The sequence below is a fragment of the Hippopotamus amphibius genome, chromosome 7 (genome assembly GCF_030028045.1).
Source record: "Hippopotamus amphibius kiboko isolate mHipAmp2 chromosome 7, mHipAmp2.hap2, whole genome shotgun sequence".
Taxonomy (NCBI): domain Eukaryota; kingdom Metazoa; phylum Chordata; class Mammalia; order Artiodactyla; family Hippopotamidae; genus Hippopotamus; species Hippopotamus amphibius.
Window position 1 is genome coordinate 9,481,807 of NC_080192.1, and position 15,412 is coordinate 9,497,218.

Below are 15,412 nucleotides of genomic sequence, written 5' to 3' on the forward strand. Positions count from 1 at the left end.
CATGATGTCTTGATTATACATATACATTGTAAAATGATGACTGCAATCAAGTTGACACATCCATTATCTCACATAGTAACATTCTGTGTGGTGAGAACTCTTAAGATCTACTCTTAGCAAATTGCAAGTCTCAATACAGTATTACTAACCATAGTCACCATGCTGTATATTAGATCTTCAGAACTAACTCATCTTTTTTTTATATATAATTTTTTAACAGGATTAAAGTTCTTTTTAAATTTTTTCTTTTTTATTGGCTGCATTTGGTCTTCATTGCTGTGCGTGGGCTTTCTGTAGTTGTGGAGAGCAGGGGCTCCACTTCATTGCAGTGCATGGGCTTCTCATTGTGATGACTTCTCTTGTTGCAGAGTAGAGACTCTAAGTGCATGGGCTTCAGTAGTTGTGGCTCGCAGGCTCAGTAGTTGTGGTGCATGGGCTTAGTTACTCCACAGCATATGGGATCTTCCCGGACCATGGATCGAACCCATGTCCCCTGCGTTGGCAGGCAGATTCTTTTTTTTTTTTTTTTTTAATTTTTTGGCACACGGGCTTACTTGCTCCGTGGCATGTGGGATCTTCCTGGAGCAGGGACCGAACCCATGTCCTCTGCATTGGCAGGCAGATTCTTAACCACTGTGCCACCAGGGAAGCCCCATAACTCATAACTGAAAATTTTGGTATCCAATGACCTACATCTCCCCATTTCCCTCACTTCCCAGACCCTGGCAACAACCATATTACTTTCTGTTTCTATGAGTCTTACTTTTTAAAAATTTCACATATAAATGATACCATACTTTGTTTTTGTCTTTCTCTGTCTGGCTTATTTCATGTAGCATAATGCTGTCCAGCTTCACCCACATTGTCACAAATGGCAGAATTTTCTTCTTTTTTATGGCTGAATAATATTCTGTGGGCTCTGTGTGTGTGTATGTGTATGCAATATCTTCTTTATCCACTCAATCATTGATGGGTACTTTGGTTGTTTCCATATTATGGCTATTGTGAATAATGGTGCAGTGAATACAGAATGCATCACAAAGCGATCTCTCTCTCTTTGGCATATTGATTTCATTTCCTTTTGATATATACCCAGAGGAGGGACTACTGGATCGCATGGTGCATATAAGGGTTTCCTACAGGACTCTGACTTTCTGCCATCATGGGGGCTGGTTAAGCAGTCTCTGTAAGGTGTTGTCTTCATGTCTGATGCTACAGCTTAAAGTCTGCAAGAAAGCAGTTGGGAAAGGAAGATGGATGTAAAGCGTGGGAGAGTGAGAACAAGCTGGAACCCTCAGTATGAGCTGTGGAGCACACGGACGGAAACCCATACAATCATTCTTGCCTCTGACATTAGTGGTCTGGGTGTCCTGCTGGTGCCCTTCCTCCAGGAGCTAAAGACTCGACACGATGCTAGAGCGGGGTGTGGGGAAAGTCCTGGCAGCTGCAGGCCTGGTTGCTGCTTCACACCAGGGCAATGAGTCGGATCAGCACACCAACACGTGAGCACCTAGAAAAGGTGCAGGGGGCCTGGTCCAAAACTATTGGAAAGGGAACTCTGGAAAATGTCATTTGGCCTGGCCAAGTTCACACATTACAAAGCTACCACAAGGGGGCGGAATCCTGAGAATGTGATTGGGATTGCATTGAATCTATAGGACTGAAGTCTTCACAATAGTGAGCCCTCTGATCCATGGATATAGTACATCCCTCTATGTATTTAGGTCTTCTTTACCTTCTCTTAGTGATGTTTTCAGTGTGTGGGTCTTACACAGCTTTTTCAAGATGATGTTTAATGCTCTGTTTTCAGAGACAGATTTCTAGTAACAGATAACACAAACACTTCTATACTGCTTACTGTGGGTCAGGCACTCTTCATAATACATGTTGATATAAAGATAAACAAATTCACTTAAGCTTCACAGCCACCTATGAGGAAGTTCTACTACTGTCTCCATTTTACACGACAGGACTGAAGCACAGAGGGGTAAGTAACTTGCCATGTGTCATAATCCCGCAGGTGATAGAGACCAGATCGGAACCCAGGCAGCTGGCTCCAGAGCCCCTACTCCCACCTTTACCCTATACTACTTGGTAGTAGCTAGCAAGCTTCACACGAGAGTCCAACAGCACAGAAATCAAGACTGACACTCCATGAATATAAGATTCAATCTTATGTTTAGATTCATTGAACTAGTTCTTTGAACTACTTCTATGACATGGCAAGGTCTCTCTCTCTCTCTCACAATTGCTGTAGAGGGCAAGGGACATTTTCATCTCTGGCTTACATTATTCTGTATTTATGAAGATTTGCAGATTTTTTAGGACAAGTCCATGGAATTCATCTGTGGTAGGAAAACTAGTAGCAGCCTTGTCAATCATTTTATAGGAAGAAAGAGAGTGAGAGGTGATAGGATTTCTCTTAAAAAGAGTTTAAAACAAACACACTGTTTTCATCTTGTCCCCAGTATAACCGAGCAGAACCCCGCCCCCTGCATGTCTTCCACCTGCCTCTTCTTTGTCTGTAGAAAAACTTCAGCCTCCTAGGCCTTCCCCATGTTCCAAAGAATAAATTTAATCAGAGAAGTGAGAAAATGCAGAAAAAAAGGAAAAGAGTCAAGCAAGACAAAATAATATAATAGTTTAGCCATTAAACAAAGTTAAGGACTTTAATTTCTCCTCAAGGGCTATAGATAATATTCTGAGCCATATACTTTGAGCTGTTTTGCAGATACTGAAACCCCTACCAGGTGGAAGAAGTTAACTGCATGCCAACCACAAGCATGTAGACCCCAGACTGGTTGGAACCAGACAGTTGATGATGTTGACTCCCAATTATCTCACTATCCACCAATCAGAAGAATGTTCACAAGCTGATCATGCACCCCATGAACCCCCCCCCCCACCCTGTCCTTAAAAAAATTGTCCATGAAAGTAAATGGGGAGTTGGGTGGGGGGAGCTTTTGAGCACTAGCTGCCTGAAATCCTTGCTTGGTGCCTGCAATAAACACTGCACTTTCTTTCACCACAACCTGTCAGTAGACTGGCTTGACTGTGCCTGGGCCAGTGGACCCAGGTTTGGTTCAGTAACACTAGTAATCAAGGAAACACAAATTAGGACCAATATGAGAGCTCATTCCCACATCAGATTGGGAAAGATTGACAAGATTGATTGAATGGACACACGAGCAATGCTCTGGAGGAAAGAACACAGTTCTGATGAAACCAGGCTCAGGTGGCCTCTGTTCCCCTCATGGCCTCCTGAGCTCTGCTACAGTCACTGTGCCCCTAGCCAGTGCCCATCAACAGCACAGCTGATGAAGAACCTTGTGGGATTCTGTACAGCAATGAGAACTGATGATAAAAAGCAGAATGGATGAACCTCAAGCATAACTGAGTGACAGAAGCCAGGCTCCAAGTGTTCTAGGGTGTGTAATTGCATTTATACAAAGCACAGAAAAAAGATGAACTAACCTGTTGTGTTAGAAATTGGGAGAGTGGTTACCCTGGGGGAGACAGGGAGAGGGAGTGAGATGGGGCAGAAGAGGGGTCCCAAGGAACTGGGCTTTTCTGTTTTATGATCTACCTGGGGCATTCATTTTGGGAAATTGTGCATTTATCTGTCTGTGCACCATATCTTAATTAGAAATTTCCTTGCAACCACAAATTTCAGACAATAATGCATGATAAGATGGCAGATGTATGCAGAACACCACCGCAGATGTGTTTGCATGCACATCTGCCTTAGTTCATGGAGAAAGGTTTGAAAAGGCACACTCAGACATACCAGAGGATGCTGGAGAGGGATGGGTAGGTGGGAGCTGGGAATGGAAGAAGAAGAGATTTTCTTTCTAATTCTCTTTTTTTTCCATAAATTTATTTATTTATTTATTTATTGCTGCATTGGGTCTTCATTGCTGCGTGCTGGCTTTCTCTAGTTGCAGCAAGCAGGGGCTACTCTTCGTTGTGGTGTACAGGCTTCTCATTGCAGTGGCTTCTCTTGTTACAGAGCACGGGATCTAGAGAACAGGCTCAGTAGCTGTGGTGCACAGGCTTAGTTGCTTTGAGGCATGTGGGCTCTTCCTTAACCAGGGATCGAACCCATGTCCCCTGCATTGGCAGGCGAATTCTTAACAACTGCGCCACCAGAGAAGTCCTTCTAATTCTCTTGATTATAAATTGCTTGAGTGTTTTACTAGAAGCCTATAATTTGGTTCATCTGTATAAAATATTTTTTAATATACAAAAATGGATTCCCAATAATTTTAATTTTGTGGTAACTAATATACCCCACCATTATTGTAAGGACTACCCCACCCCACCCCCACCCTTCTACAGGGCCCAGCTGAAATGCAAGGATACAACCTGTGACCAGAGGAGCTGAGCCAAGGGCCAGATGGGCTCAGAGATGGAGTGAGCGGCCGCGTTGAGAGCAGGGTCTCAGGCCACTGTCTCAACAGATGTGCTCCCTTTCCTGAGACAGGCTAGGCTGGTTATCAGACTGCAAAAGGACTGAGGCAGCCTCTCTAGCAGGAGTTGAACATGGGCTTTCTGCTCGAAAAGAGCAAAGATAAACAACAGACTCTAAACTCTGTGGAGGGAGTGGGAAGGACAGCAAGGCACAACGCTCATCTGCGTTGACCCAGGGACTTGACTCAGGGCCCAGGGTGGCATCTCCAAGAAAGGTTTCTTCAGGCCACAGCCATGTGAGATGACTCATGCTGGGTCATCTTGGAGATGAAAGTCCCAGAGGGTGGAAGACGCTAAAGGCCTTGATGCGTGCTAGGGGTGAGAGAAAGAGAAATGAAGCCTAATAATTAGGGAGGAACCTTGGAGGGAAGGAAAGAGGCAGCCCTGAGGGAGGAGAGGAAGATAAAACACTCTGGGCAGATGAAGAGAAGCAAAAGGGACCCAAGAAAGGAAAGAATTGAGGCAGAGAGACCGAGAGATGGAGGGACAAGGAACAGGGGATGAAGCAGGGTGAAGCTGAAGTGATCACACAAGAGGGCAGAAGTGTTACAGCTAAAAACTAGTTTTAAAAAGTTTCCAGGGACTTCTCTGGTGGCTCAGTGGTCAAGAATCTGCCTGCCAATGCAGGGGACACGGGTTCAATCCCTGGTCCCACATGCCGTGGAGCAACTAAGCCCATGTGCCACAACCACTGAAGCCCATGTACCTAGAGCCCATGCTCCGCAACAAGAGAAGTTACCACAATAGAGAAAGCGTGAGTGCAGCAATGAAGACCCAGCACAGCCAAAAAATAAATAAAATTTTAAAAAATAATAAAAAACAAAAACCGGCTTCCATTTTGCTGTTCTGTTTTAGCTCACTCACTCACTCTACATTGCTTTCCACAAATGATTCCTTTCTTGTTAAAGTTATTTCGTGCACCTGCTATTTTTCTCTTTCGAAACACTCCCTAACACTCCCTTCCTTTGTAAGCATTCTTCACTCCAGAGAGACTGTCACAGTACGATAACATCTGGAGACCACCAGAGCCCATCACGGGACCACCGATGCCAGCCTTGATGGTTTTGAAATGTCCTGTGGATGAAGAATGCAGGTCTTGCACCCACCCTGTTCCTTATCAACAGCCCTGTTCCTTGAGGCTGATACTGTAAGACTCCTCACTTCCCTCTCTAAAGGGAGGACACAGACTTGAAGGCATTAGCCCACTGTGGCCTCCTTTGCCGGACAAACAATGAAGCTATTCTTTTCCACTTCACCCAAAATTCTGTCTCCAAGATTCAATTTGGCGCCAGTGTACAGAGGCCAGGTTTCAGCTATAGAAAAGAGGCTGCAGGAGCTTCAGAGAGAAAGGGACACCTACAGAAGTAAAGGTCTTCCCCAGAAAGGGCAGAAGGTCCAGTGATGGGTAAACTGGTAATGAGAGAGGGGCCGAGGGCACAGAGGGCAGCCCAACTCAGGCACCCTCAAGTATCTGTATGCAGACTGGGCCAGGCTCAAAGGCCTTCCCTGGGGGTCCACTAAGTCTTCCCAACATCCCACAAACTGCGATGGAAGAGGAGACAGTCAGCTTCCACGGGGATAGCAGAGGCCCCTGCCCCTACCACATAGACCCTTCTCCAGGACCTCACCCTCACCCAAAGGTCCTTCCTATGTGGACCTCGAATCTTGTCCTCAGTGGCACCTACAGTCTTGACCCAGGCCCCTCCTCCACACTCCCCCTGAGGGCAGACTGGGCCCTTACTGGGCAGCTGACCCCAGAGGCCCTGATCTGGTAAGGTCGAGCCCTGTACAGGGTCCCAGCTCTTGCCATCTGCTGGGACATTGCTGTAGTAGAGCTGGAGCCGCAGAGTCCTCAGGCCACTGCCACTGTGCCCATCAGGAACCTGGCGAGGGTCTGGACACATTCAGAACAAGGACTCCAGGAAATACACCATGGGACCCAGCAGTACCTTTTTGCTTCCAGCTTCTCTAGAATGTTCGAGGAGAATATAAAATATGTTTCTACACGGCGAGATTCCTGCCAGATGGGAGGTCCCCAGGCTCAGCCTTCTGGAACTCTGTTCTCTTCCACAGAAAAAAGAAGGCTGGTTCAGTCATTGATTCCCTCACCTGTTCAACAATAGCTCATTGAGCACCTACTCAGGGACACACTTTGGGCAGGAACCTGGGGTGCTAGGTTGGGCCAGGCATGGTCCCACCCTCAAGGCAATCACAGTCTGGATCCATAGTGACCCCCACTCTCTCCATCCCACAGACCCCCTCCTACATCTGGCTGTGGACACAGCCTTCTGGACTTTTCTGCAACAGCTACACATGGAGGTGTCACCTTGATACCTGCAGTCAAGTTGGGGTGGAACCGGAGGTAGACATCAGTTAGCCATCAATAAATAATAAACTGTAAACTGCCTTCACTGATCAAGCTCACTGTAATTGTTTTTATGAAAACTCGCATGTACTCTAAGCTTAACATAGCCTAAACAATAAGATGTTTGCTGGAGTTGTTATTTTAGGAACTTGGAGTCAGCTGTGTCAGTTTGACTTCAAGCCAGTTAAGATTGGTTAAGACCACTGACCGGGACTTCCCTGGTGGCACAGTGGTTAAGACCCCACGCTCTCAATAGGGGGCCTGGGCTCGATCCCTGGTCAGAGAACTAGATCCCACATGCATGCCACAACTAAGAGTTCACATGCTACAACTAAGAAGCCTTCCTGCTGCAACTAAGACCTGGAGCAACTAAATAAATAAATTTAGGAACAAAAAACAAAAACCACTGAGCCACCCACCGAGGAGACAGGGGCACTGGCAGCAGGGGTTCTGGGAAGTGCTCACTGCAGTGAACCCTCCCAGAGTCCTCCATTAGCCCCACCAAAGAGCCTGTAAGCTCCAGTGCTAAGTAGCCTTAGGCCAAACAGCCAACAAGGTGTGAACACAGCCCCACCCATTAGCAGACAAGCAGATTAAAGTTTTACTGAGCTCTGCCCACCAAATCGGATTAAAGTCTTACTGAGCTCCGCCCACCCAGCCCTACCCACCATCAGTCCCTCCCATCAGGAAGCATGCACAAGCCTCCTAGATAGCTTCCTCCACAAGAGAGCAGACAGCAGTATCAAGCAGTATCAGCAGTATTTCGTCTTGTGAAATTGAAAACCACAGTCACAGAAAGATAGAGAAATGAAAAAGCAGAGGACTTTGTACCAGATGAAGGGACAGGATAAAACCCCAGAAAAACAACTAAATGAAGAGGAGATAGGCACCTTTACAGGAAAAGAATTCAGAATAATGATAATGAAGATGATCCAGGACTTTGAAAAAAGACTGGATGCAAAGATCGAAAAGTTTACCAAAGACCTAGGAGAATTAAAGAGCAAACAAATAGAGATATGCAACACGATAACTGAAATGAAAAATACACTAGAAGGAACCAATAGCAGATTAACTGAGGCAGAAGGGCGAATAAGTGACCTGGAAGACAGAACGGTGAAAATCACTGATGTGGAAAAGAATAAGGAAAAAAGAATGAAAAGAACTGAAGACAGCCTAAGAGACCTCTGGGACAATGTTAAACACACCAACATTCGCATTATAGGGGTCCCAGAAGGAGAAGAGAGAGAAAAAGGACCTGAGAAAATATTGGAAGAGATTATAATTGAAAGTTTCCCTAACATGGGAAAGGAAATAGCTACCTAAGTCCAGGAAATGCAGAGAGTCCCAGGCAGGATAAACCCAAGGAGAAACATGCCAAGACATATAGTAGTCAAATTGACAAAAATTAAAGACAAAGAAATGTTAATAAAAGCAACAAGGGAAAAACGACAAATAGCATACAATGGAACTCCCATGAGGTTAACAGCTGATTTCTCAGCAGAAACTCTGCAAGCCAGAAGGGAGTGGCATGATATATTTAAAGTGATGTAAGGGAAGAACCTACAACCAAGAATACTCTACCCAGCAAGGGTCTCATTCAGATTTGATGGAGAAATCAAAAGCTTTACAGACAAGCAACAGCTAAGAGAATTCAGCACCACCAAACCAGCCCTACAACAAATGCTAAAGGAACTTCTCTAAGTGGGAAACATAAGGGAAGAAAAGGACCTACAGAAACAAAAACAAAACAATTAAGAAAATGGTAATAGGCACATACATATTGATAATTACCTTGAATGTAAATGGACTAAATGCACCAACCAAAAGACACAGACTGGCTGAATGGATACAAAAACAAGACCCATATATATATGCTGTCTACAAGAGACCCACTTCAGACCTAGGGACACATACAGACTGAAAGGGAGGGGATGGAAAAAGATATTCCATGCAAATGAAAATCAAAAGAAAGCTGGAGTAGCAATAGTCATATCAGATAAAAGAGACTTTAAAATAAAAAATGTTACAAGAGACAAGAAAGGACATTACATAAAGATCAAGGGATCCATCCAAGAAGAGGAGATAACAATTATAAATATATATGCACCCAATATAGGCGCACCTCAATACATAAAGCAAATGCTAACAACTATGAAAGAGGAAATGCAAGGCAGAAATAGAGACACAGGTGTAGAGAACAAACACATGGGCACCAAGTGGGGAAAGTGGGGAGGTTTGGGGGGGGATGAATTGGGAGATTGGGATACCAAATTGTACACTCTAAATATATGCTGTTTATTGTCTGTTAACTGTATCTCAATAAAAGTTCTTAAAAAAAAAAAAAAACACTGAGCCTCCAATTGGGCATGCATGAGTGTCCCTTGGGTGACCTTTTGATATCAGAGGTGATGCTGAAAACTCTGCCTCTGTGCACCAGTGCAAAATCAAATCTCGGAGACAGAATTTTGGGTGAAGCAGAAAAGTGTAGCTTTATTGCTTTGCCAGGCAAAGGGTGACATAGTGCTCCTGCCCTTGAAACTGTGTGTTCCAACCTGAGAGAAACTGGTGAGGAGTTTTAAGTCAATAGTTCAAGGGTGGGGTTGCTGACAATATGAGGGTATGTGCAGGGCCTGTACTCCTTCAATCTGGCCTCAGGCAATCTCAAACCAGGACCCTGCCGCAAGGCTGCACTATAATTTCCTGGCTGCACCTCCTTTGTCTCTGCATCCCCTCCCTCCCCTGACTAGCAACTGTTTGAACCTGCCCTTTGGAACTCAGGGAAGGTCATGGAGGCTGAACAGAAAGGTTCCCATGCCCAGGAGCCCCACAGGGTTCTGCTTGGTTTCAGAGGGTCAAAAACCACCCTCAGTGGGAGCTGGTGCTGCCAACTTTGTATGTGCCCCCATGAAGACCCTGTAGCTTAGCTGCATCTGTGCAGAATGATGATTACCTCACCTTGTTCTTGTCTCTAGTCACCTTTCCCCACACACCCCACACCTTAGCTTTATCTCATAAATACCCCAAGCCCTCTCCAGTTCTCCCATGTTTGCTCTTGCATGCCTCCTGAGCAAATCTTTTCTCCGTCCCAAACTGCAGTGTCTCAGCCTTTGGCTTATAGTGCATGAGGCAAGCAAGCCTGGTTGGAGGGCAACCCTTGCCCAGGGACAAGGCAGGACAGAAGAGGGGGTATGTGCTGCAGTTAATTAATTCTTGGAGACAGAGTTTTGGGTGAAATAGAAAAGAATAGCTTTATTGCTTTGCCAGGCAAAGGGGGCCACAGTGTCAGCTCTGCTCCATGGGCCAGAGGGAACCACTCTGGCTATTTTGTGGGCCAGTCTTGGCCACACTAACAATTGTGGGGTGCTCTGAGGGTCACCCTATGTCTCAGATTTTCATCTTTGCTGTCTCCACCCAGCTCCACATTGCCAGAATCTTTGGTCTAAACTTGATGGGAGGAAAGATGTACAATCAAGAAAATCCCACCCAGAGCTTCACCTTTGAAATCATGTAGGACACTGTGGGGCACCTGGGCACGAGCCTTTCTGTTCAGCCTCCATGACCTTCCCTGAGTTCCAAAGGGCAGGTTCAAACAGTTGCTAATCAGAGAAGGGAAGGGATACAGACACAAGGGAGGAGCAGCCAAGAAACAACAGTGCAGCCTTGGGACAGGGTCCTTGTTCCACCTCAAGGGATACACATAACAATATCTTTGAGCTCTTTGCAGAACTAAGACCCCCAACAAATGGAAGATGTAGCATTCTTCATTCCAGAGAAGACCACCTGAGACCAGATTAAAGAAACCAGAGAAATTCATCAAAATATTACCCAAAACCAGGTTAAAGTGGTGTAGGCCTTGCACACACCCTAATCCTTATCAGCAACACTGCCCTTGAACCATTCCTATAAAACTCCTCACCAAATCCTCCTGGATTGGGACACAGTTTTGAGGGCATTAGCCCACTGTAGCCCCCTTTGCCTGGCAAAGCAATAAAGCTATTCTTTTCTATTTCACCCAAAACTCTGTCTCCAAGAATTAATTTGATGTCAGGATACAGAGTCTGGATTCAGCTTCAAATTTGGCACCCAATGTGGGGTCAACTTAGGGACAGCCCCTGGAGGGTCCCCTGGTTTGATTGGATGCTCTGAGGTTTTCTCCACACCATCCTCTTTCAAGGGAGTAGAGGGTTGCAAAATTGCTTTAGAGGCCACATCACCTAGGACACTTGTCTGGAAAGGCCGAGCCCTGGTCATATCCCATCTGCCATCCCGGCAGTTGGAACTCTGAGGCAGGAGTGGGTGACAGAAGAGGGACCATCCTAGCAGCTTCCAAGGCCACCTTTGCCTTGAGGACACTCGCTTCTTCCTCCTGCCTACACCAGTCCAAATTTCCCACACCAAGGAGTTATTTAGGGGAAGGAGAAAGATGGTATCTGACATCGAGACACCTCTGCCATAATCTGGGTAAGTCCCCTGGATGTGCACCCTGGGGCTCCTTCAACTTTGTCCCTCTGAAGAACTTTTGGTTCCATCTGGGGATTTTCCATTGGAAATCCCATCTGTAAGGCACTGCTTGGACTAAGGTCACGGGTTTAGTGGAACTTGGAAGCAGCCACTCTGATCTATATGCTGTCTGACTTTTTCTGTTTTTTGTTTTTGCTTTTGTTTCTGGTGTAAGTCTTCTGTCTGCCAGCGATGGTTCTAGTTTGTTTTCAGTCATACGTGAATGTTTTTTGATTGGATATGGGAAGCATCTCATCGATTCCATCCGATAATTTTCCCTGGGGAAAATTTTGGCAGCTTGATCAACCTACAGTGATAAATCTATGACTAAGATATGAATGAGATTCTATTGTAATTCTGTTTGGCCAATGTACATTCTAGAAAGGGAGGAAAGGTGGCCTGTGACTGGCGGCCTAAGTTATTATCCTGTTCTACAGCTAGAACTGTTTTGTCACAGGAATGGAAAGGCTGGGAATTCTCTCCACTCCATGTGGGCTAGCCATTCTGGATTCAGTCCCTTGTGGGAATTGAGCCACTCTGGGCTCCCTGAAAGCCAATTCTGTGTTTGCTTTCTTTTAAGAACTGAGCCAATCTGTTTGGAGGCCTATTTCGGTGAGTGGAACTGGAATTTTTAAACTATACCCCCTGTGATTTTCTGTCCTTGTGGCCGTAGCTTATCTGCTGTTTGTGTTTTTTCATATATTGTTTTGGGGTGAGCCATTCTGGGAAAATTCTACCCACTCATTGTGTGCCACTTTGAGACCTTGGTCTCAGAGTAGAAATGGAATCTTTGGGCTATTTACCGATTGCAGTATAATCAGATGTTTAACCATGCCTTTTTAAAGTCTTTCTGTCACTTATAGACAGTTATTGTTGTACTCTGGTACCTTTACAAAAGGCTTCATCTTCAAGAAGGTTTATGCAAAGGACCCTTTTGACAAGTACGGGTCTCCGATAAATTTCATATCATACCAGTGAACTGGGTGAGAAATTAAAAATCTTAATGGAGAATCTGATGGCTTCATAAAAAGTTGGAAAAGGATTGGTTACTGAGTGTACTGGTGAATACAGTTATAATGTTTATGGGTTTTTATTACTATTTTTTTGACAGAAAAGTAGGATTTATTGGTGGGCATGAGTAAGGAAGAGGCAGTGCCAAGGCTTTCATAAGTGCAGCGTCCACCATTTGTCCAAGGGGCCACGATTAGGGATGTATTTAACTCCACAGTCAATCAGGATGAGCTGCTTTTCTGCTACTGTATTTTCAGATTCATCCGCATTAAACTTAGTAAATCCTCACTTCTTGGAGATGTGCATCTTCAGTCGGCCAGGGAACTTGAATTTAGTCCTGCGTAGGGCCTCAATCACATGCTCCTTGTTCTGCATATTGGTAGAGATGGACATTATGACTTGGCCAATGTGGGCCATGGCCACTGTGCCTTGGGGCTTTCCAAAGATAATGCACATACCTGTCTGGAGCCTAGACTGGACACAACATGCCAGTCGTGAATGTTCCCTGGAAAGAGCGTCTCCCAGGTCCCTTAGGGCAACCCATACAGGTAACAGGCTGCATACACTACCAAGGAGGCTGCTGTTTACAGCCATTGCACACTGGGGAAAAGAGCATGGTTGACTTAATTGGCTGCAAATTCTTACTGGTTTTGATCTGTGTTTTCTGGACGTAGAGAAGCCCTTCCCCTCAAGCTATGTATGACTTAGAGCAATTGGGCAAATTACAAGTCTGTAGGAAAAATTGAAATATTCTTTTTTTCTCTCTGCCTGGTCCCTCTAGAAATTGCAGATTCTTGGGTTCTGAGCAGCCTTAACAGGTGAATGGGAAAGACTGTCTCCTGGCATGTGCAGGAATCTTGATATTTGGGTGACTTCTAGAAAGGACAAAATCCACAAAGGAAGAATCTGATGGCAGGCTTATGTTTCAATAGATAAAAAATAGTTCTGTTAATTGAAGTCTGTATTTATGAAAAGTATTGTGTTAATCACACTTTTGCCCTGATGTTTAGAAAGAAAGGAAAATTACCTAATGAAGTTAATTATGCATGATTTACCTCTGTTTGCTTTAGGTCTACTGCTAAAAGCATATGTACAATGCTTGTGTGACAATGGGTATAAATGATAAAATGTATGGCCTATAAAACATTTCCTCATTAGCGTATCTCTGAGCTTGTTCACAATACTGGTTTTTCCCCAACATAGATTAACTAGGCAAATACAAAGGAGGCCTAGCACCAAGGGATATGATCTATACCCAGAGCGAACAGCTGAATCATCCCAGCATTGAGGGACAGATATTTTGATTATCAATGTCTTCTATTGAAATACTTGCAATCAAGAGAAGAAATGATGAAAGAAAAAAAAATCTGCACATACTGAGGCATGAGGAAGTCACTCTGGCTTATACATGGTTTAACTTATATTTTGCTGATCAAAGCAGCCTGTTTTGTGGCCTTTCATACATGCATTGTATATCTGCTTTAGCCATCAAGGAGGGGAATGCATTTGAAAGTCAAAAGGGAATAGCTGTGGTTCAGACATCCAAGGTAAAACTAAGTGACTATTGCAGAAGTTGTCACACCTCCTACCTATAACTAGGTCTGTTGCACCAAAATGGCAGACAAATGGATTGAGGTCTCAGTCATACAAGACTCAGATCCAGGACCTGGAAATCAAATATATTTCTAATTTGGTATCCATTCTCCAAAATTTAGGCAGGGGTATGCTCATTTTAGCAGGAAGTAGCCAGAGTGGTTTTCACCCCATTCACTGGAGATTTGGAGAAAGATAAAACTGAAGTGAGGTTTAAGACCAAGTCCCCCTAAAACAGAGTTCCTTTGCCGAGTTTATGATTACCATCTCTATCCAAAACAATTATTCCTTTTTTTGGTCCAACATCTGTTCTCCTCAAGATTGAGGAGTATCAAAGAAAAAGGAAGAGTGAAACCAAGCAGGACCCTGTGGGTCTTCTGGGTGCAGAAGTCTTTCTGTTCAGCCTCCACGACCTTCCCTGGGTTCCAGAGGGCAGGTTCAAACAGTTGCTAATCAGGGAAGGGAAGGGATACAGAGACAAGGGAGGAGCAGCTCAAGTGACACACATAACAATATCTTTGAGCTCTTTGCAGAACTAAGACCCCCCAAACAAACGGAAGATGTAGCATTCTTCATTCCAGAAAAGGCCACCTGAGACCAGATTAAAGGAACCTGAAAAATTCATCAAAAGATTACCCGAAACCAGGTTAGAGTGGTGCAGGCCCTGCACACACCCTAATCTTATCAACAACCCCACTTTTGAACCTTTGCCATAAAGCTCCTCACAAAACTCCCCTAGGTTGGGACACACAGTTTTTTGTGGGGGTTTTTTTCCTGTAGAATTTATTTTAATTAACTTTTAGATAAGACAAATACATCATTTTTTGACATAATCTCCTTGCTTTTCATCCACATGGTCCATCTGTCAACAAGCTTTCGTATACCCTCTTTTTTTTTCTTTAAGAACTTTTATTGAGATACAATTGACATACAATAAACTGCATATATTTAAAGCATACAATGTGGTATTTTTTTTCTTATTAGTAATGTATGTATGGCAATCCCAATCTGGGACACACAGTTTTGAGGGCATTAGCCCGCTATGGTTCCCTTTGCCTGGCAAAGCAGTAAAGCTATTCTTTTCTACTTCACTCAAAACTCTGTCTTAGAGAATTAATTTGGTGTTGGGGTACAGAGGCCAGTTTTGGCTTCACCCTTTCCCTGCATATCAGCCATGTCTGTGCCTGTCCCTGGCTGACAACTGGCTGTGAAGGACATCAATATCCAGCAAGATGTGGTGTCACTGGTCAGTTACTCCAGATGGTAGCAGAGGTAAGTCTTGTGCTGCCCTTTGGCCTGTCATCAGTTTCCATGGTGGAAGTTGAAGACCTCTGGAGGCATCAGGCATCTGGAGCCAGGGCGGGGAGAGAAAAGGAAGGTGCAGAAGGCTCTTGGGGTCCTTGCAGTCACTCGTTCCCCTCTGAGCCCCCAACCACCTGGGACCAGCTGAGAAGATTTTGGTTCCTTTGCTGC

At 44.7% G+C, this 15,412-nt stretch overlaps 1 protein-coding gene and 1 pseudogene across 1 annotated transcript in view; both read right to left on the reverse strand.

Moving 5' to 3' along the window:
- LOC130857574 (DNA dC->dU-editing enzyme APOBEC-3F-like) overlaps window positions 1-12,763 on the reverse strand; it is a 45,228-nt gene extending 32,465 nt beyond the window's left edge. Inside the window, exons 1-2 of the mRNA XM_057743336.1 lie at window positions 12,636-12,763; window positions 6,105-6,336 (exon numbers count right to left, since the gene is read on the reverse strand). Of these exons, the coding sequence (XP_057599319.1) occupies window positions 6,105-6,336; window positions 12,636-12,763 (360 nt within the window). The remainder of the gene's footprint in view (window positions 1-6,104; window positions 6,337-12,635) is intronic.
- Window positions 12,764-12,858: 95 nt separating this feature from the next.
- LOC130857909 (small nucleolar RNA SNORA70) lies at window positions 12,859-12,983 on the reverse strand (annotated as a pseudogene).
- Window positions 12,984-15,412: the final 2,429 nt, after the last annotated feature.